Here is a 12,490-nt window from a genome sequence, read left to right on the forward strand (position 1 = left end):
GTATAGTATATAAATAAATAATAGTTATACAATTTTTATGATTTTGAGTATATTTATTTTCCCTGTTTTGTCCTGGATAAAGTAAGCAACGAGAAATACTAGAAGCCACATTAAAATAAATTAGCCCTGAGAATATGTTTTATTGTTTTATTAAATTTGGTTTTGTTTTCATGAGTAGCAATTAAAATAATTAATTAATTAATCGAATTAATGAGATGGTGATCAATCTCATAACAGAGAGAAAATACAGAGCATAATAATATGTATAATATAATATAATATACTTTCATATTTATATAAATATACATATTTATGATAAAAACTTCAATTCTTTTTTTCTCTAAAAAAATTTAAAAAATATTATGCGAGACACTGTTGTAATTAGCTAGACAAAAGAAATATAACCATAATTAAGATTTTCGAGTATAGCGTATCAAGACACCTAATCAAAAAGATTAAAAAAAGACGTGTTGATAAGGACAAGTTTAGTATATTATGTTTAGGTAATAATGATCTGAAATAAGAGAGTGGTAACTTACATTGTGTGACGGATGCTGTGACTATAGGTAAATACGTTTATTTTTTTACGAATTTTCATGCAAATTTCATGCCCTCGAATGTAACCCACTACTGCCCCGCATCAACCACAAGTTTTTTTTAATAGCAAATGTTGTAGTCGTGTGGCACATTTGAAAGGTAATTTTTTCTCTATACGACCCTCTATTTTTTTTTTTTAATTTACATGGCAAATATAAAGATAATTTTGGATTTAACTAATTTATAATAAATCTGTTAATTCCAAAATTATCTTTATATTTATTACTTAAATTTAAAAAATAGAGTGTCGTGTAGAGAAAAAATTACCTTTCAAATGATGTACCACTCGAGCACACTTGATATTTAAAAAAAAGTGGGGGTTGACGCGAGGCAGTAGGGGGTTACATTTGATGGCATGAATTTTGCATGAAAATTCGTTCCCCTCCCAATATAAATTGCCGTATTTTTTTAAATTTTAAAGAAGCTCTTGGTTTCTGAATTTCTGGGAGGGTCAAATTTTCGTTGGAGCAGACTGTATACTGTGTATATACTTATGGAATAAAAATTTTTCTGGCCTTGTTTGGAAAAAACTATAAGAAACGTTGAGACCCGTCGATTTTTATATACACATGATCACATGATGATATTTTTATATACACAATGTCATGTTACCGGCAAAACCCGATTTCAGGGCAAACTAGTTTGTCCTAAACGCGTTAGGATAATAAATAGTCCAGAAAGCCACTGCGCATCCGCTAGGAAAAATATTCTGATTCGGATTTTTTTCACAATCTTACTCAAAAAGGACTCCTTTTAACAAATTTGCATGTTGCCAGGATCAAAAGGTGGTCAAAAATTTTTTAAACGTTTTTTTTTTGTTTTTTTCCTAAAATTATTATTTTTTGCATGCAACACATGCAACAAAGTGTTTTTAGGTTTTTTGGATCATTCCAAACAGAAAAGGTCTTTAGTGACTTTCTCTAAAAATGATAGTTTTTGACATATATTTATAAGCGATTAAAAATTGAAAAATTGCGAAATCAGCCATTTTTAACACTTAAAAACTATGTGAAAAACTGAAAATTTGAATGTTGCCAAGGTAGGTTGTTGTCAGATGTAGATATTATTTAAACATCGGTTGATGAAATCCCGAAGAGTTTTTTGCAATACAATATTCAAAACTCCTGTGTTTTTTAATTGCTAATCAAGCGTGCGCGACACTATTTTCCACCGACAGTATGGTGCAAATGAAAGGAATAAATTCGTTATTTCGTAAACCGGCGACTTTAAGGAAAAATCCCGAAACAGGTCGATTTTATTTTTAAGTTATGATATTGTGGCATATATGGTATACTAGTGACGTTATCCATCTGGACGTGATGACGTAATCGATGATTTTTTTAAATGAGAATAGGGATCGTGTGCTAGCTCATTTGAAAGGTTCTTGAATTCTCTATTCAGTAATATAAACATTTACATAATTATTTATACAGGGTGTCCAAAAAAATTTTATTAAATTAAATTATTTGACAAAAAAAGAAGTAGAAGGACACCCTGTATAAATATTTATGTAAATGTTTATATTACTGAATAGAGAATTCAAGAACCTTTCAAATGAGCTAGCACACGATCCCTATTCTCATTTAAAAAATCATCGATTACGTCATCACGTCCAGATGGATAACGTCACTAGTATACCATATATGCCACAATATCATAACTTAAAAATAAAATCGACCTGTTTCGGGATTTTTCCTTAAAGTCGCCGGTTTACGAAATAACGAAATTATTCCTTTCATTTGCACAATACTGTCGGTGGAAAATAGTGTCGCGCACGCTTGATTAGCAATTAAAAAACAAAGGAGTTTTAAATATTGTATTGCAAAAAACTCTTCGGGATTTCATCAATCGATGTTTTAAGAATATCTACCTACCTTGGCAACATTCAAATTTTCAGTTTTTCACATAGTTTTTAGGGTTAAAAATGGCCGATTTCGCAATTTTTAAATTTTTATTCGCTTATAATAATCTGTCAAAAACTATCATTTTTAGAGAAAATGGAATGATCCATGAAAAAACACTTTTTCCATGCAAAAAATAATAATTTTAGGAAAAAAACAAAAAAAAAACGTTTAAAAAATTTTTGACCACCTTTTGGTCCTGGCAACATGCAAATTTGTTAAAAGGAGTCCTTTTTGAGTAAGATTGTGCAAAAAATCGGAATCAGAATATTTTTCCTAGCGGATGCGCAGTGGCTTTCTGGACTAAAACTAATTTATCCTAATATTAATACGGACACTGCAGGAAAACTAGTAAGGCCTTTATAATATTCCTACAAAACCAAAATAAATAGATAAACTGAATAAAATAGATACTCTGTAACAGGAAAATATTCATTTTTATTAAAAGATAATGACTCGTCGTTAAAATTATGGACAATTGGTAATTCAAATAATCGGGTCTAGGAAAGTTGGTCGAGAGCACTTCGTCGATAGCTGCAACCCGATATTTCAGATCCTTAGTTTATATCTACTACCTCTAAAAAAACTTGATGGCAAATGTCGAATTCTCATTGAAAGGGACAGAAACATTAATATCCCAAAAAGTTGATAAATTATCTCTAAAACAACGCTAAGGGTTACAGCTACGAGAGATCCAGTTGGATCGAACAAGGTTTTGTCAAAGGCAGCTGGAACAAAAACTGTTACACAAACAGATGCAAGTGCAAAAAGGCAATTTTATTCCGCAATTCTAAGTGTCACCAAAACACTCCATAGAAAAATAAGTAATTTTTGCAATTGAGGTATAACTATTGCTTTTATAAAAAACAGTGAATATTTTTTATAATATGATTGTTTGTATTACCAATTGTCCATTAGTTTTAAGGACAAATCATTATCGCTTTAATAAAAATGATTATTTTCCATCTACACAGTATTTTATTCAGTTTATCTATTTATTTTGGCTTTGTAGGTATACTATAATGTTTATACTAGGCCGTACTAGTGCATAGAAGCAAACACAGGAATCAGGCAAGGGGATTCACTAAGCCCTCTCTACTGTTTAACATAATGTTGGATGCAATAATAAAACAATAAAATAAGTGAAGAAAAAAAGAGGGTACAAAATGGGCGATAGAGAGATAAAAATACTCTGTTACGCTGATGAGACCGTCTTAGTAGAAGAGTGCGAAGAGAACCTACAAAAATTACTGCACGAATTCAACATTAATGCAAAAGAAATGAATATGAATAACGCAAATTGTAATTAGACAATCAAATTATACAGCAAGTAATGACTTTCAAAAACCTGGGAATTAATCTATCAGCCGACAACAATATCGAAGAAGCGGTAAAAGATCAAATAATTAAAGCCAGTAGAACTGGCCGGATGCCTAAACGACACAATTTGAAAAAACAAACACCTAAGAGGCCTGAATATATAAATTCAGGCCTGAACAAAGGCCTGAATATATAAATCAGTTACTAGGTCAGTTATGACTTACACGGCCGAAACAAGGCCAGACACAAGCGAAACACAAAGGCATCTGGAGAGCAACGAAATGAAGATCTTAAGAAGGATTGTTGGAAAAGAACTCCAGGACGCATATGTGAGGTAGACAATATAAATACATGGGTAAAGAACAGAAAAGAAGAATGGAATTAACACATAAGCAGGATGTCTGAATCAAGGATAGTAAGAATAGTCAGGGACAAAAAGTCATCTTTAGGCTTAAGAAATATAGGACACCCAAGAAAAAGATTGAACGACAATCTAGGGGCAGAATAAAAGGCACCGCAAGTGACAAGTGCAGAAAAATATGCAGTAGGTACTGCCTATATTAAAGAAAAGAAAGAGAAGAAGAAGACGACCACAGTCTGCAGCAGTTGTCTTGACGTTGATTACTGAGCTCCTCCACCGTTTATCGACAATAATGTATCAGCTAAAACATATTAAATTTTGTCACACGGACTTAAATATGTCAATAATACTTATTTATGTACCAAGTCAGTAAAGTTACTCTTTATTGAACGAGTCTGATATTATGAGCCGAACGAGCGAGGCGAGTAACAGACGAGTTCGATAAAGAATCTATGCTGACGTGGTGCATACAAAATTTTATCGCATTTTTTATTGGTTTTAACACTTAGGTACTTACAATTTACAATTTAAGAACTTTTTAAATTTTAAACGTCATAATAATTTCATGACAGTGATGACAGATAACTTTTGCAAGATGGTTGCTTTCGATTTTTAATCGATAGTGATCAATATTGAATAATTACTAAATCGGTAAAGATTTAATTTATTTTATATAGATATAATTGCAAAATACTACATAATTTCACTTTTTGACGTACATACATTTAATTGATAATATCGCAAATTGTGTACAATATTTTTAAATAACTAAAGTAAATAACTTTATTTATAACCTATTAAAACAGCCTGCACAAAAATGAACGAAAAATCGCAAATAAAAATTTGTAGCAATACCTATTATGTACGTTTTCGTCCAATTTAAACAAAAATACAATCTAATCAAAAGTATTCTTGAATCTGAATCATCTAATATATCAACTTCTAAAACAGTTTAAACGTTTACGGTCCCTATAATGTTATGTATCTTTTGGCACTGAGTGATAAACGTATTTTTGATTTTATTTTGTTTTTCCTATATGACTGTAAAATTAATTAATTATAGAATGACTAGATTAGGCTAATAACCTTAAACGTCTTTCCTTTTGATTGCCTACATGCCTGCCTTACCGTGTGGGGTGGGTATATAGGTAATCAATCATTAATAAAAATGTGGTAAAAAAACCCTTGGATGAGAAAAGTGTGACCCTTGACCTTATCCCCAAATTTTTTATTAAGATTAATTTAACAAAAATTAACTTTGAAAAAAAATATTTATTATATTTATTCTTAACAAAAAGGTCGGTCAGGCTTAGATAACCTTAACTTATATTACTAATTAGATAGTTTAGATAAGATATATTATATTTATGTATGTACTACTTACTTTGTTTCTGGTCGCATGGTCTAATCCTAAAGCCAATAAAAAAAACTTCTAAAACATTGAACCTATTTTGAGCTGTAATCTGTAATTAAGCCTTAATTATATTTATATATCTTTATTATTGACAGTCTAATGTATTAATTATTATTATTATTATTTATTATTAATCTAATTAAATTATAACATAGGTAAACGAATCTTTTTTTAATTTTAGAAAAATCTAACAATGTAAATATTTATTTGGACATATTACACAAGATAAGATAGTATAAAGAATTTTAAAATAACCTTTTTTTTTCGCTTTTCAGTCTTCTTCTTCAAGCCGTGCATTTCTGTGTAGGGGTCAACCGTACATTATCTTGTCAGGTGAGATGTTAGATAATCAGGATTAAATTATTCTATTTTTGCAGCATTACGAAGTATTTCATAACTGTGGATTATTGTCCATTGGCGAATATTACGCAGCCATGACATCTTTTTACATCCTAGACCTCTCTTACCCTCTATATTTCCTTCTAGCAGTAGTTGCTGAAAAGTGTATCGTTAAGATTATTGTTCTTTAAATTGTCTACTGTTGTTCTGATCTCGGCTATTTTTGGTGGATTCTTTTCTCTGTTGTCTGCTTGATCTAATGGTATGTCAGCGTTCCCCTCCTTCCTGTCTTCTTTAAGCTTTTCCTTAAAATGTTCTATCCTTCTTCTTCACGTGCTATAGTAGTGAAGTAATATCGATTTCCCCTCGATATAAATATGTCCCAGATTAAGACATTTTTTGTTGTTTAACGTCTTTAGCAGTTCTCTATATTTGTTGCTGATATTCTGTCCATATTATTAATATTTCTTTTCTTGCTGTTCTATCAATAATATATTACCTTCCTTATTATACATCGTTGCTGTCGGTTTGAATTCTTATCTGCTTTTATTCAATTTCTGGTAAAATTTTCTTGTCCCTGTTGGCTTATTTAATTCTTGTAGTTTTTGAAGTTCTTTGTTCATATTTTCTCTCTTGTTTCTTCGCTGGATTGTCTTTTCTTCTTTAGGTAGGTGTTTATATTCCCCCTCTACTTGTCGGGTTCTGTGCCCTATTTCATCAGTAAATATGCTGTTTTTTCTCTGTAATAATCTGTAATAATCTGATAGTCTTGGTCAAACCAATCATTCGTTCTTGTTCTTCTTTGTTTACCTTCCATGCGTAGTACTTCTTTAACTACTTCTGTTATGATGTTTCTGAACTCTTCCCACTACATGTACATGTCCACTTTCCATGGCACATGATCAAATCGTGTTCCTTAGGGCTTGTCCATATGCGGGCATCAAGTAAAACAGGTAAACCGCGCAGTTGACGTTGGCAAACTGCCCACATATGGACAAGCCCTAATTAATCAGTCCAGCTTTTCTTCTTTGAACATTCATAAATCCACGTTTTTCTAGGTGGAGGTAGTTAACCTTCAACCCAACCTTCTATTCGTCGGTGGATCATTTCTACCACTTTCGTTAGCTCTGATCCTGTTTCTTACTGAGGTTGGTTACCAGAATCTTCCACAGAGTTTCTCAGATTACTCAGAGTGGAAGTGAGAGTCTAAATTATGTAGAAGAATTAATAGATTCTACAGTTACTTGATAGAAATTCATTTTATCAAAGCTTAACTAAACGTGCGCGATGCCAATGAAATCCTTAGGCTAAAACGTCTACTGCCATCCGATCTATCTACATCACATAGACTTTAGTTTAGTTTTCTAAGCTAAGGCAAATGATTGTAAATTCATACCAACAATGTTTAAACTTTAGTTTTCAAAACTTTCAAAAAATTTATTATAACTTAATGTCACTACAGCTGTTTCGGCAGAGTGCCTTTCTCAAGTGATTTATTTTACTGTCTGTCTGAATTTTAAAGTCACTAACTGAATAGGTTGAGGAGTTAAGAGCTGTTTATCTCAAGTTGGTCATTCAGAATTATATCCATATTTTTTAAATTATTAACTTCCAAAGATACTAATAAAAATAGCTCAGGGTCTTTATTTTGAATATTAAGAATTTGAAACTGCTCATTAAAAGCATGATTATTATCTAGAAGATGAAGTGCGTACGTGGAATCTGTTTTTCTATTGTTAAAAGCACTTTTGTGTTCTGCTATCCTTTTGTCAAAGGTTCTGCCAGTTTGACCAATGTAAGTTTTTGGATATAGTCACCACATGTCAGTTTTTAAACACCATAAAATTGTTCTTTATATATTTGCTTAAGTTGTTAGTTCTGAAAGATAGTGTTATTCCTTTTTTTTTCTATGTTTTGGTATTTTTGTTGTTGATATATTGCCTGTATATCTGATAGAGCAGAAGATACTGGGTTTTTTTCTGTGGAGGTGGAAAGACTAATTTCAGGGCTTTCTTATGGAGTTTTTAGTTTAAAATTGTGTTAATTTTTTGTTCGTTGTACCCATTGTTTCCTGATAATTGCTTAATGGTGTTTAATTATATCTCGAGGTTAGATTTTGACATTGGATTTCTGTCAATCTATGTAACATGCTATGGTAGGCTGCTAACTTGTGTTGTGTAGGATGGGATGATTAATTTCGATATTGACACAACTATCTTTCTCTCTCTCTCTCTCTCTCTCTCTTGTCGTTTCCCCATTACTGAGGATCGTGATTTCTTCCAATATTCCTAACAATGTTTCTCCATTGGTCTCGTATCTTCAGCTGCTCTAAGAGCTTCGCAGAATGAGTTTCCAGCTGAATGCTTTATTTGGTCAGACCATCTAGTTGGTGATCGTCCTCTTGATCTTCTCCCCGGAACGTTTTCAGAAACAATTAATCCCTCCAAACTGTCGTCACCTCTGCGAACCACGTGACCAAAGAATTGTAGAATTCGTTGCAGATCTATTGTGGACAGCCTTTTTTTAATATTGAGTTGGTTTAGAATGGAAACGTTTGTCCTATGAGCTGTCCAAGGTATGCGCAACATTCTTCTCCAGCACCTTTGCACATCTCAAAGGCATCAATTTTTTGGCGCTCGCATGCGCGAAGAGTCCAAGTCTCTGCTCCGTATAGAAATATTGAGAATACAAGGGCATTCACCAGTCTCATCTTGATATTTTGAGAGATAGATCTGTCTTTCCAAACTTTAGTTAGGCGACTCATCGCATTTTTTGCCATACCAATACGTCTCCGAACTTCTGCTTCACAGTTACCATCGTTAGTTATACTAGACCCGAGATAGATAAAGGTGTTTACTATCTGGTATTCCTGTAACATGTTAGTTGATAGTGTCGAATCTGTCGACCACCATTATTTTTGTCTTAGCTTTATTGATTTTCAGACCAACTTTATTGTTTTCGTACTCAACTCTTCGCAGAAGATCAAACATTTCTTGCTCATTTGCTGCTATAAGTGTAGTGTCATCAGCAAATCTTAAATTGGAGATTATCCTATTAGCTACTGTTACTCCACCGGCCCACCCTTCTAAAACCATCCTCATGACATGTTCACCATAAATGCTAAATGCTAAATAAGTCAGTTGACAACATGCATCCTTGTCTAACACCTCTCTCGGTCTTGAATTGGTTTGAGAACTTCTGATCTAGTCGTACCGTCGCCGTCGCTATATTAGACTGGTACAGATTTTTAATAAGTGTCACCAGGTGCATTGGTGCGCCCATTTCTATTAAAATTGACCACAGATTTATCCAGCTTATACAGTCAAATGCCTTTTGGTAGTCAACGAAGCATATAATCATAGGTACTTGAAATTCTCTAGACTTTTGAATGAGTTGTCTCAGGTTCAGGATTTGTTCCCTTGTACCTTTACCCTTTACAAACCCCGCTTGTTCCTGAGATATTTGGTAATATAAATAGGTTTTTAATCTGTTTTTGATTATATGCAACAAGATTTTACTAGCATGTGTTATTATTGACAGTGTGCGGTAGTTTTCACATCTGGTAGTGGTTCCTTTACACAACTATACACTCTGCCGAAACAGCTGTATGTAGTGACATTAAGTTATAATACATTTTGTGGAAGTTTTGAACACAAAAGTTTTCAGTGTTTTATTGTTAGATTATAGATATTATAATTTTATTAATTTAAACCGACTGTCTTTTTCCAGAGCCTATCAAAATGAGCTTGTTTCTTACCCTCTTGAGTTACGGGACTGCTCTACTTCTTGTAGCAGCAGTATCTTTCTACGCATATTTCCTGTATTCCTACACATACTGGTCTAAAAAGGGAGTACCGTATCTAGAGCCAAAGTTTCCATATGGAAACTGTACTAGTCTTTTCGCTAAGGTGAGAGGATATTCTGTAGGTGTGGTAGACAGCTGCTACAAGAAAATGAGGGAGCAAGGATGGAAAGTTGGAGGATTCTTTACAATAGCCAGACCAACACTCTTGGTATTGGATCCTGAATATGTTAGAGATGTTTTGGTAAAGGTAAGAATAATTAAATATTAAAAACATTTCTTTTAACTTGTTTGACACTTGTTAAACAGTACCGCGAATAAAGTATGGAAACATAAAGATATCTGTGATACCTCGTATGATATAGTAACAAAATGTTGGTTATCTAGGTATATTAGGTGCACCAGCGACAAAAACAAAAATTAATGTTTTAAACTTTAACAAATACCAAGTGGACCATATTCCTATCTCTTTATGTTAGGTAAAATCAACGGTTGTAATAAAATTGTTTTTACCACATTCTGCATACCAATGGTCAATTTTGGCCTTTAATAGGATATATGCTGCATCTACAAAACTGTAACAGAAGGTTCTAAAATATATGGGTGGTCCTAACACCATTCACATTTCCTCAAGATTTTTCTTTCATTGAAGATGGAATGATTTTGGCCTTTGTTTAGTGACGCATAAAGACATGCCTTTTATTCAATAACTGACTTAATGCACGATTTGTAGGTGTGTAGGAGAGAGATAGATGAGAAAACCAAAGCTATACCAATCAACAGAGGAGTTCGCCAGGGAGACGTTAAGTCACCAAAGGTAGGTATTCACATTGGAACTGAAAAACATGTTCAAAGACATTAACTGTGTAGAAAAAGGAACAAATGTGAATTGAAGGATACTGAGTCATTTGAGATATGCTGACGACATTGTAATATTCGCTACATGTTTCGAAGAATTACAGACCATGATGACGCAACTATTTTAAGCTTCGAAAAAAGTATGTCTTAAGATGAACTTGGAACAAAAAAAAATTACGAATACACCGAACATTAGAAAAATAACGCTGAACGGCATAAATTTAGAAACAGCAAGCAAATACATCTACCTGGGACAGATAATGAAAGTTAACAAAAAAAATCAAACTGCCGAAATTGCCAGAAGAATATGGTTAGCGTGGACAGGATTTGAATAACTGAGTTGGATCTTGAAAAGCACTAAATGAGAACAATATTTGAAAACCAGTGTTTACGATCAGTGTCTCCTTCCTTTACTCACGTATGGCTGACAGACGTGGATACTAACTAAGGCCAATATGGATAAGATAGTAAAGGCACAAAGAGCAATGGAAAGATGAATGATTTCGGTGAGAGTTATGGACAAAAAAAAACAAACAAATGAATTAGAAGCAAAACCAAAGTAAAAAACGCAGTAGAACATGCTGCCAAATTAAAACGGAGCTTAGCAGGATACAATACCTGACTGAATAATAAAAAATAGTATCACGAAATACAACAATGGAGACCATGGTTAGGATGGAGAAGCAGAGTAAAGCCACAAATGACATGGGCTGATGACATTAAGAAGATTGAAGGACACAACTGGAAGCAAGTGGTGCAAAATAGAAAATGGATTGAAATGGGGCCTATGTTTAAAGTTGGATTACATAAGGCTGAAAAAGAAGAAGAAGGAAAAGGAGAGTTTTTTTCCAAGGAGTAGTATCTGATTCCTTTCATGTTCATACCGGATGCTGATGGGATATCTGAATAAAATGAATTGAGTTTTGGGAGGGTGGGGAGTAACTCTCCATTTATTGCACTACTTCACGATTTTGGCTGTCACTGCTTGCTTTATATGCGGTTATTTTGAAATTGATAATAGTCCATGTGGTGAGACCGCTCATGTCTGAAAAAAATTCTGATTCAGTTTCTTTGTGGATTCCTATTCAAAAATGTCCTCTCTAAATAAATCTGAAGGGTGCCGGGCGGAATTTTTGGGCAGAAATTGTTTAAACAATTTTTTTAAACAAATACAAAAGATCACGTTTTCTTGCTCTTAAATATATATTTTTAGGATTTTTGGGCCTGTCTAAACAAGAAAGGTATCTTTTAATTTTTCTCAAAAATTGATAGTTTTCGAGTTATAAGCGATTTGAAATCGGAAAAATGCGAAAATACGCATTTTTGAGGCTTAAAAACCCATACTTAGATTAGTATTTTTAAGGTTGCCAGACACTTAATTTTAAGGTTAAACATTCAGCTTCAAAATTCTGAAGAGTGATCGCGTCTAACTTTAATTTATACCGTTGCTTTTTAATTGTTAAATATACATGTTTATCCGATTTTTTTGCCTGTGCGGCGCGCTCTATTTCAAAAATCTCCTAATTTCCTCCGAAAAATATTTTTTCTAGATTCTTTTGGATATTCTAAATAAAATAAGTTTCTTGACATTTTTCTCAAAAGTTTTAAAGTTATAAGGGATTTAAAATCCGAAAAATGACAAAAAAAACGTATTTTCGGTTTTTAAATCGCGTATAACTTTAAAACTATTAACTTTTAAGAAAAATGTCAATAAACTTATTTTATTTAGAATATTCCAAAGAATCTACAAAAACTATTTTTCGGAGAAAAATAGGAGATTTTTGAAATGGAGCACGCCGCACCGGCATAAAAATCGGATAAACATGCATATTTAACAATTACAAAACAACGGTATAAATTAAAGTTAGACGCGACCACTCTTCATAAAATTTTGAACC

At 32.8% G+C, this 12,490-nt stretch overlaps 1 protein-coding gene across 5 annotated transcripts in view; it reads left to right on the top strand.

Annotated features, from left to right (window-relative positions):
* The window catches only part of LOC114347172 (probable cytochrome P450 6a13), a 152,453-nt gene that overhangs the window by 55,408 nt on the left and 84,555 nt on the right, over nt 1–12,490 (top strand). Inside the window, exons 1-3 of one of the 5 annotated variants that reach the window (XM_050649925.1) lie at nt 463–566; nt 5,869–5,926; nt 9,662–9,984. The exons of 1 other annotated variant lie outside the window; for it this stretch is intronic. In XM_050649925.1, coding sequence (XP_050505882.1) covers nt 9,673–9,984 — 312 coding nt within the window. In that variant the 5' untranslated portion in view covers nt 463–566; nt 5,869–5,926; nt 9,662–9,672. Of the gene's footprint in view, nt 1–455; nt 567–5,868; nt 5,927–9,661; nt 9,985–12,490 lie in introns of those variants that run through there. 3 more of the 5 variants (XM_050649927.1, XM_050649926.1, XM_050649930.1) reach the window with 3 other exon arrangements.

The sequence above is a fragment of the Diabrotica virgifera genome, chromosome 4 (genome assembly GCF_917563875.1).
Source record: "Diabrotica virgifera virgifera chromosome 4, PGI_DIABVI_V3a".
NCBI classification, from domain to species: domain Eukaryota; kingdom Metazoa; phylum Arthropoda; class Insecta; order Coleoptera; family Chrysomelidae; genus Diabrotica; species Diabrotica virgifera.